Here is a 16,295-nt window from a genome sequence, read left to right as displayed (position 1 = left end):
GGCCAAGAAGGGTGATAAGAAAGGGACTTACAACCAACATGGGAGAACGCTGTAACTACTTGAGAACGTTTCAAGTATGTGAGAGAAAAAAGCTCAAAAAATCCTATTTTGATAAACTTTTGATTACAATTATTCATAGAAGCTTCCAATATGTATTATTTCACTTATTTACATGGTAGCCAAAAAGTAAATTACACAAGGAATATAATTATGCATTCTGCAAAATGCATTAACTTTAAAGATAATTTAAAAGTTTCATTTGCCTACTTGTTAGTACTTTTCTCAGCTCATCAAGCTTCTGATTCAGACTGTGAACTTCCAAGAGCAAAGAAAGACCTTATAATTTACATTTGCAACCACAGGTTGTAGCATACTTCTGGGCCTAGAGTTAAGACTCAAGCAATCTTACCAAAGAAAAGAAAGCTCACTCCTAAACAAATCCACCTAGGCTGACCTTTTAACTCTGAAATCACCCAGCCCACTCCTTACCTCTGGTATACAGGAGCCTGTGAAACCAAACAAGCCATTGGCATTGTCACTTTTTTGTATTACCAATCTTGCTGTAGTGTTCTCTTCAGATATGCGAGCTCCTCCATATACAGAGACAAGTTTAAGAATGAATAATTCTTCTCCTTCCTCTTCATTGTCATCTCTTGCAGAGATAATGAATGATTTGTTAGTTTCTCCCTCTTTGAACTCCAGATATCCAGAAATAGGGTGTAAATCACTCTTTGCTGGTGTGGCATGAAGTTCGTAAATTTCTTCAAGGGTCAATTTTTGCTCATAGGACCTCACATCCTGCATCAGACCTGTAAATCTGTCATTGCCATTTATCCCTGCCCCAATTCTCAGTGTTCCTGGACCTGAAATCAGAAATGGGTTTAAATGCTACAGTATCCACAATAACCCTGTCCTAAATCATAAGTGTGATTTAGAAAGTGAAACTATTTTATTAAAAAGTTTTATTAGGTAAGTAAAGCTTTTGCACAACCAGAATACAATCAAATAAGGGCTATTTTCCATTATGATGAAAATGACTCAGTGATCACTGGGATATAAGATATTCTGCACCAAAGGTTATTTTGTACATAAGTGTGTTTGTGTGTGTGTGTGTGTGTGTGAGATATATAATATATATAATATTTGGGGGTGGGTTGTTTTTTTTTTGTGTGTGTGTGTGTGTGTATAATATTTGGGGGTGGGTTGTTTTTGTTTTGCTTTTGTTTTGGCAATGCCCACATCATGTGGAAGTTCTTGGGCCAGGGACTGAATCCATGCCACCGCAGAGAAAATACCAGATCCTTAACCCACTGAGCCAGAGAACTCTGCCTCATTCATTTCTGTACCACTCTGCACAGAACTTAGACATTTTTTTAATTATTTAAAGAAATTAAACCAATACACAAGCAGATTTGTAAATACTTGTTAGCCTTTTAAAAAAGTCAATGTTTTTAAAAACTCCAAAATCGATCGTTAACAAGGACCTACTACGTAACTCAGGGAAATCTATTCAATACTCTGTGATAGCCTCTATGGAGAAAAACTCTGGCAAAGAATGGAAATATACATATATGTATGGCTGACTCACTTTGCTGTACACCTGAAACTAACACAACACTGTAAGTCATCTATACACCAAAAAACTTTATTAAAAAAAGTTTTAACTCAAAATTCAGGGTCTTAGTTGTAAAGATGACACTCACCATCAGTAATGGCTTCTCCTTTCAGACTCTTGATTCCTCTGGGCATGGCATTTCCATCAAGGTAAAATTCAATTATACCATCATCCAGGACAATGAGAAGATGAAGCCAGACATTTTCTTCTACATATCTCATGACTGTTGTCTTGGCGATATACGTAACATTGGAACTCAGTGTTTTATAATGAAGGGAAAGTGTTACATGGGATTCATTTGTTTGAATTTTTACCCCATAGTAGATGCCTCCATTACCATCATCCTTTGCTATAACAAATCCATTCGTATTGGCATGGGGCATTATCCAAGCTGAAAATGTAAAGTTGGCAATTGAGTTGTTCCTTGAGGGATGGTATTCTGGATTGACAGTTCCAAATGCACCCTCTCGTCCACTGAAGTACAAAGCATCCGTTCCACTATGGTGACGTCTCATGTGTGGTTGTGAATGCACAGTACTGGGGAAAATTCCCACCAGCAGAAAATCTATCATTGGAGGCAAACCAGCAGGGAACACACTAGACAGTATTTCCCAGCTGACTCGGACATCACCAAAGACACCCTGCTGCCTCAAAATAGTAAAGTTGGTGATATAAGACATATCATCTTCTGAGAGGACATCTTCTGCCACTTCTCTCTCTAGGCACTCTGGATCCAAGACGAAAATGCCAAAGGGATCATCATTGAAGGGAATCATTACTGCAACATGGAGGTTGGTTCCTGCTAGTTGGCCCCCAGAGCCTGGGGACCCACCTGCAATAAGATAATTTATAAGGAATGAGAAACCAGAATTGCAAGTACTTTCTAGAATAAGATGAAGACAAAAAGAATTTGTTTAGCAAACTTGTCATTAAGGAATTTATTTGCTGATCAATAAACACAAGTGTCACCATATGGCTTTCACCACATTTTCAAGGGTATTCTAGTTCAGTATAATTTCATTAATAGTCACTTGAGCCTGAAAAGAGAATATTAATTAGAAAGGCTTAATTCCCATGCCTTAAACCAAAAGTGATGGGAAAACTGTTTAAATTATGGTACAAAGACCAGGCTTTAAGATAACATGAACCTACACTTCCTAACTTCCACTAAAGTTTTGTTTGAGATATTCTACTTGGTGCAGAGGAAAACCTATTTACAAGTTTGAAGATGGAGATCAGTCTCCAGCCATAAAACTTCTTCATTAACTGCATTTTCTATATAGCTCTAATTATTTCAGCATAAAATATTAACTTTAGGTGGTAAAATAAAATAGAAGAAAAAACACGGCACCTGAAATATTTACAAGCTTTAAAATATAAAACTCATTGAACTCAGGAATTTTGTCTGGAAAAGCATGGAGAATTATTGGTTTGGCTCCTTCTCCATCCATAAAGTTAACAATCCCTGACGTTTCATAGAACTCTTGTCCAAGTTGCAAAGCAGAATCATTCTGAAAAAGCTGCCAAGCCACAGAAACATTGCCAAAGTGTCCACGGTGCCTCAAAATCCTATATAAAAAAATTAAAGAAAATTATTTTTATGAAAAATATATAAGTACTGTATCTATCTCTAATCAAAACTTTCTGTATTACCTCAGAAATATATTTTTATCTATTTACCTACTTTAATATAAACCAGTCAGCTGGTTCTTACTGAGCAACCATGAAGAATCTCATACAAAAGCAAGAAAAAAGTCAAATTATAAGTAGTAAAGAGAAACAGTTTTAAAAATCATAGTCTTTGAAGTCTAAACCAAAAGATAAAGCTGCAATAAATTCAACTGAAAATATTTAGATGGGAATTGGCAAAAGTTCTCCAAAAGCAAAATACAGGGTGGGGGAAGTCACATATCATTAAGAGTTCCAGAGACCCTGGATAATTCAAGTCTCCCAATCCTGATGAGGAATGGAAGTTTGGGTAAGAAGGGTGGAGAGAACCATTTCTACCTACCATTTAAAGTGTTATGGCATTGTTTTTTTTTTTTTTTAACAAGTGGAAACAGCATAAACAAAGTTTAAAATTCATTCAGACTACCAACCTTGAAATTATTCAAATTCCTTTTTCTTTTTTTCTTTTTTTTTTTTTCTTTTTTTTTGTTTTACTTTTCAAGGCTGCACTCATGGCATATGGAAGTTCCCAGGCTAGGGGTAGAATTGGAGCTGTAGCTGCCAGCCTACACCACAGTCGCAGCAACGCAGGATCCAAGCTGCATCTACAACTTACACCACAGCTCATGGTAATGCTGCTAGATCCCCAACACACCAAGTGAGGCCAGGGATCAAACCTGCATCCTCTTGGCTACTAGTTGGATTTGTTTCTGCTGCACCATCATGGGAACTCCCAAAATTATTCAAATTCTTAATTTTTTTTTAATTTTGAAAGATTAACAGTATTTCAAATTTCTGCACACAGTTATTTATTTTATCCAATTTTGAATTTGCATTATCCAAATATGCTTACCAAAATGAATTAGTCTTTCCTTCTTCTACAGCTTTGTCTATGGGCTCCAAAGAAAAAATACCATTTGGGTCATCATTAGCTTCAATTATCACTGTAGCTATTCCATGTTGATATACTACTGTATCACCTAAATTAAAAATGGAAAGGTCAAAATAACAAAAAAAAAAATACTTAACTTACAGTTAAACTTGTGTTTTTAAACTAAGAAAGACCTTATAAGATTCAAATTCCAGCAAGAACTTCCTCATTAAAGGTAATAAATACATGAAAGAGATGTCTAAATAAGTTTAATGTGACTTGTTTCTAAGGAAATGTTTGATTACAGAAGAACTACTTTATTAAACTGCAATGTATACATCTAAGGATGACCTGACCCCCTTGCTGTACAGTGGGAAAATAAAAAAAAAAAAAAATGCACAAGATATTTTTCTTTGTAATAGGAGTATCACTTTAATTAGAAATTAAAAACACTACAGATGTGATAAATTCATTTGAGTAATAAAAAAATGAAAAAAAGAAAAAGAAAAAAAATAAATATATATGGATATTATCTGGTACATCTTTCAGACAACTATTTAAAGACTGTTGGATAGATTATTAAAACTTTTTTTGAGAAAAAGAAAAAAAAAGAAATTAAAAACAGAACTGTATCACTTTCAAGATTTTGAGGTATATTTTTTCACTTCAAAAAAAAATGAATGAATTACCCCATAAGATATGTGAACTGGAATCATGGCTTGAGCATTTCCCTTTAGATCTCTGCCCTCAGGAAGCAGCATTTGATCTGGTTACACTTAGGACAAAACAATCTTTATGGTGTTGAACTCGATCCCTTTCTACTCCAGTTCTTCCCACAGCATGTTTGCACCATTACAGCCAATAAATGAGGTCTCTTCTCATCACTCCCCCGAGGTCCACAGCTCTTCCTCTTTGCTGCACCTATTCCCTCTGTGAGCAAAAGTCTTCCATTTCTATTCACCTATTATCCCTTCTCAGGACCCAGCTTAAGTAACAACCCTTCCAGGAATTCCCCCTTGAATTCCCATGTTAAGTGCATCTCCACTGTGTTTCTACAGCACTTTGCACTTTGGCAATCTAGCATAGCGATTTTTGCATTATTAGTACATACACACACAAAACACACACACACACACAATTTTACTGTAGGTCATTGGACAAATGCTTCTTAATCAATTCCATACCCTAGCAGGATAAATGCTGAGTAATTGGTACAGAGAAGTTATTTATGAATTTTAGTTAAACCGATCCAAATAAAACTTTACAAATTAGATAAGTATAACACCTAAAACTAAAATGATATAAACAGAAATATGTAGCAAACCAGCATGTTAAAAATAAATTACATAAATATACAGCTGTATTCAATCTGACTTGATAATTAGCCAATGGAAAGAGGAAAAAAAACATAAAAACAGAAATAAATCACTATTTAGAAAATTCTGACATTCAGAGTAATAACTTCAAATATAGCATAAAATCTAAGAAAAACAAATAAAACCAATAAAGCCTACATCTGGCAGGGTTCTGCTATGATGAGCATTGGTTATGTGACATGTCATGGGAGGTACTAAAAAATTATTCTGCTTCTCCATATTCTCTGATGCAATAATTCAGTCTCAGGGCATACACTATGAACAATAACTATCAGGCACATCACCAAGTGCCAGCACTAGGTCACACGGAAATGCTGCCCCTCAAGCCCTTCCACCATTGATCTCCTCAGGCCCTCAATGTTTGAACATCATAAAGAAAGAAGAGAAATTTTGTCATCCAAGTCTTCATAGCTAAAGTCATTAACTCCTCACAGGCCACCATTTCTAGAAAAATACTGAGGTCAGATGCAGCAGCAGTACACACACACGCACACAAACACTGGACAGCCGCCCCACCCACACTGCTATCACCCTTGCTTTTACACTCTTTCGCTCTCTTTCTCTTTCAAATTCAAATATACATTTCCACAATGCTGTATCTTACAAATTAAATATGCTCAGCCTCTCCTTGCAATTATTTTCCATTCTCTTTACAAGAGATACAGAATTTTTTTTTGTTTTTGGGGTTTTTTTTTTTGTCTTTTTGGCATTTCTTGGGCCGCTCCCGTGGCATATGGAGATTCCCAGGCTAGGGGTCCAATCGGAGCTGTAGCCTCTGGCTACACCACAGCTCATGGCAACGCCGGATTGTTAACCCACTGAGCAAAGGCAGGGATCGAACCCGCAACCTCATGGTTCCTAGTCGGATTCGTTAACCACTGCGGCCACAACGGGAACTCCGAGATACAGAATGTTTTGATGTATCAATTTAATCATAGTGACATTTTGTTCCTGACAGTAGTTTAACTCCAGTGACATTTTGACCCCACACATGCTTGAGACATAATTTTTACCAGAATTATATCAGATTAATAGATGGCATTAGGAACTTATTTCCAGAGTAAATGCTATTAAGACAGGGTCATTTTTTCATCAACTTCCTATACCTCACAGCAAAACTTTCTGTTTTGCACTTTTACTTCACTGAAATTATTTTCATCTGTAATGATGCCTTTCATTTAAACTTTAGGCTGAGTGGATTCACCAAAATGTTTTTCCTCTAAGATCTGACTACTGATGTTTTGGGGTTTTTTATTTTTGTTTTTGTCTTTGCAACTGTGAAATTTCTTTTGTGTTCCTTATGCTACATAGTTAAAATTGTCCTCACCAGATGATAGCTCTTAGCCTTTATTTTCTGGTATTCTTAGTTAAATCCTGTGAAAAAATGAGAAGGAGAGGAAGAAGAATAGGAAGAAAGACACAGAGAGAAACAAAGGAACAGGGAGAAGGATAAACACAACACAAACCTAAGTGGTCTCTTTCTTTTCCTCCTCTTCTTTCTGAGTATTTCAGTCTAAGGGGCACAGGTTAAGTGCAAAGTAGGCATTCAAGCTGGGCGTGAGGGGCAGGGCCCCACAGAAACCCGGCACAAGGTCAGAGCCCTTGCCTGGTAAGGAGGGCCTTTCCAAAGGAGGAAGGCTTGGTGTGATGCTGGAGTCTGAGGGCAGTGGGAGGGCATCCACATGGGGGACAGGCAGGAACCTGGAACCCCAGCGAGCTAAGAAAGGCAGTCTCACTGTGGGAAGACAGTGAAGGAAGCGATGGGAAAGTGGTTACACACAGGGAGAACTGATCAAATAAGTAAATATATTCAAGATAACAGGAACTGGATTTCATGATACCGGAGGAGAGTGGGATAAAAATGAAAAGGGAGAAAACCAAAATGAACCCTGTGATACGGGATAGAAATGGAGACATTGGTATGAATGAATGGTCTTCGATGTATACAGCTGGATGTTAATGTGTGTTTGTATACATAACTGCTGTGTTAATATATGTATGTATACATAAATACATACATACTTACACTCCCTATCTCTGTAAGAAGGCCTAAGAAGAGCATAATATCAATAACAATTAGCACACTGAGTGCCAAGATCCTGGTTTGTAAGTAACATTCTTCACTAAGAGGAACCAGGGCTTCTTGAAGAAATGGCTATTTCAAGGCTGTGACAAGAAAAGTGCAAAATGAGTTTGGAACAACTTGCTGTGCCAGGAAGTAAGAAAAGGCTCAAAGTATAATAGGGATATGTCAAAAAAGACAAAGAAGTCATCTTGAACAGGAAAAATCTGGGATAATTTGACCATCAAAATAAATAAAAAGAGTAAAATATAACCCACTGCATTAAATAGAAATTATGAGTCCAGAGTGATAAATATATCAATGAAAAAACTGAAAGTTTGATGGGTAACAGGATATTTCCATAGTTTTAAAGTATCTCCCCACAAAATATTTATTATAAAGGAACAAAAGGTACAGTAGAAAAGCCTGGCAGTCACCAACTAAACTGTGGTCAAAGTGAACATGGCAATAAAGAGACAAAACAAAATCATGTGCCAGCTGAAGGGGTACGATGACAACACAAAATTGCTTCCATGAAATTCCTGCCAAGGATACAAAGCCTGAATCTAATAACAAGAAACATCAAGCAAACCAAAATGAAGGACATTCTACAATATAACCACCCTGTAATCTTCTCTATTATAAAGGGCATGCAAGTCAAGGAAAGACTGAGGAACTATTCCAGACTGAAGAGATTAAAGAGACCTAAAAATTAAATGCATGATATGGGAAAGGATCATTGCTAGAAATGACATTATGGAGACAGGTGGAGAAAGGTGAATGGGGTCTGAGGCAATGACTGTATTAACTTCCTGACTGTAATGTTTATACTGTTGTTACGTAGGAGAATGTCCTTGTATATAGGAAAAGAGCACTCATATCATCAGCGATGATAGACTATCATGTCTTAAACTCAATCTAAAAGAAAAAAATAGCTCTTTGTTCTTTTTTTTGGCCACACCCATGACATGTGGAAGTTCCCAGCCCAGGGATCAAACCTGCGCCACAGCAGTGACTCAACACACAGCAGTAAAAGATAACATCAGGTCCTTAACTTGAGCCACCAGGGAACTCCACTCTTTGTACTCTTAATAAAATATCAAAAGAAACTATAGCCCCTTCAATTTGCTAACGATAGGGATAAAACAGTCTCAGCCCATGTAATGGGGTCAAAACAGCCTGATTCGTTTATAGCATGGAGAAGAATAAAGAGCTTATCTTCTCCCCCTTGTAAACTGTCATTCACTATGGCTATAGCTACAGAAAATTATCAAACAACCAGTTGGGCTCAGCCAGCTATAGACTGCAGCTCCCCAACCACTATGCTCCCAGCAGCTCCTAGCACCTTGCTGGGAGGAAAGAGGCTACAGAATACTAAAGCCCTAAGCTGTTGGGTAACTAGAAAAGACCTAACATAGCTTTAGCTAGATTTCTTTTGCTCATATAACATCATTTTCTGCATGTGCTATAGTTTGAAAAAAAGATCAAAAATAATGACACACGGTATACCAGGTACATGAAGCTTCAACACATATATATTCTTCACATCTTCCCTCAAGAAAGCAATGAAACAAAGTATTTTGCTCTCAAACAATCACAGGTGACAGCACTGAAACAACAGATCTGCCAAAAATACAATTTAGTTACCTGTTGAATTAAAGAGGATTATATAAAAGGCTTCATCTGTTTCTGGGACATCATCTTCGTTAATGAATACAGATATGTTCTGCTCTCTACTTCCAACTGCAAAAACAAGCATTTCTTCTTTTTCAATGGGAACAAAGTCTCCTTCTCTGGCAGTAGCTTTCCCATCCATGGTAGCATATCGGACAGTGCAGGCCACGTCAACAGATCCATTTCTGAGAACTATAAAGTTGGCAGTCTCACCTTCTTGAACCCTCACTACACGAGGTTCTGAAATATTCATAAAGAAGGGATGTGTGAGCTTTTCTGATCCTATCCACATATTTTCAGATCACGTAAGTTTCTCCCTGCCCCCCACAAGAAATGCCCTCCATCATATCTCTACTTAAAGACTCAATGCCTAAATGAGGTCTCCTCTGAATGCTTTCAGTCAATGGCCCTCCTCCTGCCCTGATTCCTACAGAATCCACTATCTTCACCGACCAATTTGTCAGCAATTGCATACTATCTAGAATCCTCTGCCTACTGTTTCATACACTTCATTTCCAAACTTGCACCATACACATTCCTTGAGAAGAGGCCTAGATGGCTTATACCTTAACTTTTATTTTTGCCATAGCAGTTAGCAGAAAGGTGAAAGGTGAACACATGACTAACTCCTTAAGTACGTGTTAACTGAAGGTTAAGAATGAAAATTAATAAAATTCAAGGGGTTTAAAAGATTCCTACAATTCTAAATTAAACAGCTTGCAAAAAATGGTTTAAGAAAGAATTAGACACTAATTAAGTGCCCCAAATGAAACTGAAAGATGTCTCAGGTAGCAAAAGGCAGTTCTAAAGAAAGCATTAATGTGGCAAGAAAGGGGAAATCTTAATTAATATGTCCATTAAAGAATAGTTATCATAGCACTCATTAAGTACCCTGAACTGGTTGCACTGTGAACTGGAAGAGATTATGTGGAAGAGGGCATTTTTGTTTTCTTTTTGTTTATGTTTTTTTTTTTTTTGCACAAAGGAAAGAAAATAACCTGGAATTTAAAAGCGGGAAAAGAACAAAGCTAACAAAATAGTACATTCAGAAGATCCCTAAAAATATTTGTTAAAATGCCAGAGAGATTAAATAATGATCATCCAAACAAATTATGGAATCATATTTCAATAAGCAACAATTTTGCTTTACTGAAAATATTCCCTTAAAATAATTACTGAAAAAAAGTATTTTTATACTCTTCAAGAAAGATGCGAACTCAAATAAGATAGTAATACCACCTGCAAAATAAATGGGGTCATCATTTCTTGTAATCCTTAGAGTTGCAGTAGTTTTATTTCCTATTTTAGCTCCTCCAGTGGCATTAAGTAGAATAACAGTAAATTCCTCCATTTCCTCCGGAATCTTTTGAAAAATGTTACACGTTTTTAGTCAGATGATTTATACAAATAATTCCATTACATATTCCTAAATTATTTTTCTCTTTTAAAAAACAGCTTTATTAAAATAACAGTATAAATGTTCGTTTCCATTTTTGAGGTAGAACCACCCTAAATTATTCAGGGAGGACTCAGATCCCCTCAAAATTTTAATGTACATTCATCCAAATAGCCACTTTATTCTGACTCACTATCAAATTTAATGGAAATATACATATTTTGCCTTACATAAGTTAAAAACAGAAATACTACACAGTTCATATTATTTCTGTAAGAAAATGAGATATGTTGGTTTTTGTTTTTTGGGTTTTTTAGGGCCGCACCTCCGGCATATGGAAGTTCCCAGGCTAGGGGTCAAATCAGAACCACAGCTGCCAGCCTGCTCTACAGCCACAGCAACACGGGATCCAAGCCATGTCTGCCTACACCACAGATCACGGCAACACTGGATCCTTAACCCATTGAGTGAGGCCAGGATTGAACCCATATCCTCATGCATCCTAGTTGGGTTCGTTAACCGCTGAGCAACAAAGGGAACTCTGGATATATATATATATGTTGTTTTAAAGGGGGAAAAAATGGAAAAGAAAAATAACTTTTGACACATTCAGAACAGAGTTCATAACAGTAACAAAAGTTTGGCCAGCTCTCAAAAGCCCCTTACAAATTTTACTTTTTACCGAAGTCTATCCTAAAGACCTCATTCCCCTGTTCTAATAAAATGAGATTCCTTTCACTTCATTCATGTGAGCTGGTCTTCTCTGCATCCTAAGTGGGAGAGTGTTGGAATTTTGCCTCTCAAGGCACAAGTTTGAAGGAAAGAAGGGGACAGGCTTCCACACCTGTTCAAAGCACAGTTCCCCTCAGAAAAGTCCACCCCCATTGTTAACTAGGTTGCTTCTCTTCATTACCTTCAGTCCACTGTCCATCTTGTCCACTGTCCTGATTCTGAGGGTGCAACACAGGATACATGGCAGATGGAGCCCTTACCTTTGTACAAACCAAGCACTTAACCTCTCTCACAACTGGGAATCCTATGCAATGTCACCAGTGACTATCAGTTCTAATAGTCAAAAATGCCTTCTGGGATACCAAAAATAACACTTTTCAGCTTATAGTCAGACATTACCATACCTGAGCTCTTTTACCACATACTCTCATGACAAAATAAATTTACTAAATGTTTAATTATTTAATAAAAATAACGACTAAGCATCAAAAAGAGAGTTATGTATGTAACACTTACCTCATCTGGAAGGGAGTAAATGGTGATATTTTTTGAAAATTCCTGATCTCCAAAGAAAAGAATCCCTTGGACAGGAAATACATCCTGTGTGAAATCCGGACTAACCACCCATGACACATTAACATCACCAAAGTTGCCTCGATTTCTTATTACACCATAAAGAGCTGTGAAATACAAATGGGTATAGCATACATGAATACATATGAAACAATTTTTAAATGATAAGAAATTGCTCAAATAAAAGTAAAAATAAGACCTCTTTTTGTTCAGCCCTGCCTCAACATATAAATACAAATGTACCAATGTAGTCTTCCCTCTGTAGATATACAATTGATAAAACAAATGGACTCGATCTTTTCTATCACAGTTTGAAATTGTAAAAGTCATTCAGTGTAAGGAAGAGAATGGTGATGAATTAGGTATACCTATAGCAAAGGATATCTGTTAAAGGCAGCTAGAGGAAGCGGCACACTTGAAGGTGATTATTAAATTAAATGACTTAATTTAATTATTAAAATAAATTACTTCTCATTTCATGAGCTCTAAAAATAAATTACTTCTCATTTCATGCCACTGTAAGAGTTTCCTAGCAGTAACTCTTCGAGTCTTCCCTATTTGACTCAACTCAAAGAATGAGTGTTTGAATTCTACCACATATGGTTAAATGAAATCAAAAAATAACTGAAGTTATTAGTATCATCACAATACTATGTGAGAAAAAGAACAATCTTCAATACGATTTTTTTAAAAACATCAATTGCTGCAGTACATGTAATTTTTTCATTTTAGGACCACACCCGTAGTATGTGGAAGTTCCCAGGATAGGGGTCAAACCATTGGTACAGCTGCCGGCCTACAGGACAGCTACAGCAACACAGCTGCATCTGCAACCCACATCACAGCTCACGGCAATGCCGGATCCCTGACCCACTGAGTGAGGCCAGAGATCAAACCTGCATCCTCATGGATACTAGTTGGATTCATTTCTGCTGTGCTACAATGGGAACTCCCTGCACTGCATGTAATTTCAAAGGCAGACAGACAATTAAAAATAGCCATTTACTAAAGAAATAAATGAAAAAATGACTAATTTCTTCTTCCATAAACAGTACTAGAATATAAGAAATAGAATAAATTACCACTATAGGTATCATCTCCTTTACTTTCATTTATCATAACAATGAGATCATCAGAAGCAAATTCTATGACCCCATGAGGATCATCATTTTTTAGAATCGTTATGTTGACAACTGTGGCGATTCCCAACTTGCTTTCCCGTTCACCATGGCTGCTGAGGACCACCCAGTACTGTTCATCCAACTGAAATAAACATGCCAAATTAGGGAAAAGAGAAAGTTGAAATTTTCAGAGCAAATAGAAAATATACATTCAAGAATACTAATACTGTCCATTTTTCACAAACATACTACTCACTGAAAGGACTAAGCTGATTTAAAAAAAAAAATTTTTTTAAACATTTTTCCAACATCACACCCAGGTATAAATTACCCAAAAAAGGAAAATATAAACCATGATATTATACTAAAATGGTATGGCAACTAGACCTCATCACTGATGACGTTTAAACTATTGAGAGTAAATAAAATAAAATTAATTTAAAAGCTACTTATGCATTGGTGTGCAAACATAATGAAACAGTATCTGCTTCCTTTAACATAAATTTAAATGTATTTCCTTTAAAAGAGTAATTTTCCAGAAATATTTCTTCAGTTCAAAACAGTATCATTAAAAGTTGAATTAACACAGATTATACAAAATAAGGTTTAACATATATATAAAGTTAAAAAGACGAAAACTGACAATGCCCTGAAAGTTCCAGACTGTTTGGTATTGCTTCTTGTAGGACAAACATGGACAATTCAAAGTAGAATGCATCTTTATTAAGCTTATTTTTTTAATTTTTCAAACATAAGTACTTCTCAATCCTTTCTTGTCCACTTCCTTTCCTATATCTCCTTGGCAATGTTCAAAACATTTATATTGATAACATACTAGATATTATCAACCTTCTACAAAAGCACAAGGAAAAGATAAAATCCTGTACCTCTGGTATCCCATCCAATCTTGCTAACAAGGTGATTACGATCTCCCTTTCCGAAGGTTTAAATTCCAGTACCCCTGTGTTTCCATAGAACTCATTGCTATCTCTCGGCTCTATTCGATAGTGTAGAAACTGCTTAACCAGAGCTCCCCTGGATCGGGTGATGTGGAGCTCTACAGATTCGCCTTCCTTAAAAAAAGCCAAAAAATTCAAAGAGATACATGTGCCCCAATATTAACATAGTAGCACTATTTACAATAGCTAAGATATGAAAGCAATGTGCTGTACAGCAGAAAATTAATAGAATACTGTAAATCAGCTGGAAAAAATAAAAATCATTAAAAAAAAAAAAGAAAGCAATCTAAGTGTCCATCAACAGATGAATGGATAAAGAAGACGTGGTACCTATATACAATGGAATACTACTTAGCCATTAAAAAGAATGAAATTTTGCCATTTGCAGCAAAATGGATGGACTTGGAAGGCATTATGCTAAGTGAAGTAAGTCAGACAGAGAAAGACAAATACTTTATGCTATCACTTATATATGAAATCTAAAAAATACAACAAATTGAAAATAAGAAAAAGAAGTAGATTCAGATATAGAGAACCAACTAGTGGATATCAGTTGGGGGGAGTGGCAATATAGGGGTGGAGGGTGTGGGAGGGACAAACTATTGGGTCTAAGATTGTCTCAGTGATGTATTGTACAACACAAGGATTATAGCCAATATTTTGTAATAACTGTAAATGAAAAGTAACCTTTCAAAATTGTATTAAAAAAATAATAGATTTGCATCACAACTTTAAGCAGTTTGTCTAAGATTCAACTAGAAATGCCAATATGTTTCTTTTTCAGAAAAAAATCATAAAATGTGAAACACAGCACAGATCTCTTTAAGTCATTGTGAAGACTAGGGGTTATAACTATAAAGTGCTTAGAACAGTGACTAGAACATAGAAGGTCCTCATTCTATGCTATCTACAATGACTATAACAATCAATGATTATGTCTTCTTCTGGCCAGTAAAGCAGCATATAAAGCATGGGGCAGGGGTGAATTCCATAGAAGGTAAAATCCTTCAAGATTGTTCTTCTGAAGCTGTAAGTACGGAGTAGATTCAAGTTTCTTTCATACTTACCTTAATAACATAGGGTCCTCTGGAAACAGGAGAAAATTCAAAAATTCCCCCAGGATCATCATTTTCCAAAATAATTAGGTCACGGCTGGTATATCCAGATTTCAGCACTTGGTTTTCCACATTGACCCTGACGAAATCAGAAGGAAAAAAGGTACCCACTACCTATAGTCTTACTTCTGAATTTTCAAGTCTTATTTACAATATTTACAACACTTTCAGATAAAGAATATGAACATTATTAAGAGTTAAAATTTAAATTGGATTTCAGTGTATTAAAATCACATAAGTTCAAAACAGTTTTACTCAGAACATTTATGGAAGAACTCCTATTTCTGAATTCATTTATCTTTTATACTGACTAACATCAAACACTGCATATGTATACCAAAAATATATTAATCAAAGGTTTAAATTTATTTTTAAAGGAGTATCAGTTTACATATTTGTTTCCAGTTTTAAAAAAATTTAGTTTGTAGCATAGTTTAAAAATAATTTAAATGAAATTGCTTTAACTTTACATGTACCTCAGTTTCTTTAAAAACTCACTACATAAGACTATACCAACTGAATACAAGTTGGATAACCATTTGGACTAAAGCAAGATACACTGACCAAAAATAAACAAAAAATTGTGACTAGATTTTAGAAATACTTTTGTGACCTTTAATATGATTCTACTCTTGATTTTCACTTCATACTTCATACCTTTTACATTTTATCATAAAAGGAAAGAAAATGTAGCATATAAACACACAAAAAAGGCAAAGAATGTATCTGAAATGTATGACATGCTATAGCAATTCCTATACATATCTCAAAAGAACACAGAACAAGATTTTTTTATTTCTGGTTTTTGTATATAGTTAAAATGATCGAAGGAACTGGGACTGTAAGACTCTGAGGGTTTAAAAGCCAGCATACAGCCAGCATACTCTTTGAGAATTCTCAATCCTGCAAGCTGTTCTAAATCTTTCCCCAAATGTCACTTTCTATTGAATCAAAAAGTACCTCTGATCAGACCTCAAAATTACAATGCAGCCACAATTAATATGCAGAAAGGACAGTTTACTTTCTGTATAATAGAAATTAACATCTTTCCCCAGCTTGTGGAGTCTGATAACCAACACCTAGCATACTAGCGGCCAGAGAAGATATAAGAAATAATAAGACATTTATCTTTT

The 16,295-nt window shown here is 35.8% G+C and overlaps 1 protein-coding gene across 5 annotated transcripts in view; it reads right to left on the bottom strand.

Annotated features, from left to right (window-relative positions):
- The window catches only part of ADGRV1 (adhesion G protein-coupled receptor V1), a 574,200-nt gene that overhangs the window by 457,343 nt on the left and 100,562 nt on the right, over nt 1-16,295 (bottom strand). For all 5 annotated transcript variants that reach the window (XM_021085372.1, XM_021085373.1, XM_021085375.1 and 2 more), the window contains 10 exons: nt 15,115-15,241; nt 13,976-14,161; nt 13,050-13,230; nt 11,911-12,074; nt 10,506-10,629; nt 9,240-9,506; nt 4,137-4,263; nt 2,967-3,184; nt 1,704-2,447; nt 490-863 (listed from right to left, as the gene is read on the bottom strand). In XM_021085372.1, coding sequence (XP_020941031.1) covers nt 490-863; nt 1,704-2,447; nt 2,967-3,184; nt 4,137-4,263; nt 9,240-9,506; nt 10,506-10,629; nt 11,911-12,074; nt 13,050-13,230; nt 13,976-14,161; nt 15,115-15,241 — 2,512 coding nt within the window. The remainder of the gene's footprint in view (nt 1-489; nt 864-1,703; nt 2,448-2,966; nt 3,185-4,136; nt 4,264-9,239; nt 9,507-10,505; nt 10,630-11,910; nt 12,075-13,049; nt 13,231-13,975; nt 14,162-15,114; nt 15,242-16,295) is intronic.

The sequence above is a fragment of the Sus scrofa genome, chromosome 2 (genome assembly GCF_000003025.6).
Source record: "Sus scrofa isolate TJ Tabasco breed Duroc chromosome 2, Sscrofa11.1, whole genome shotgun sequence".
In the NCBI taxonomy this organism is placed as follows: Eukaryota; Metazoa; Chordata; class Mammalia; order Artiodactyla; family Suidae; genus Sus; species Sus scrofa.
Note: the sequence above shows the minus strand (reverse complement) of the source record. Positions and strands in the feature narration are given on the sequence as shown.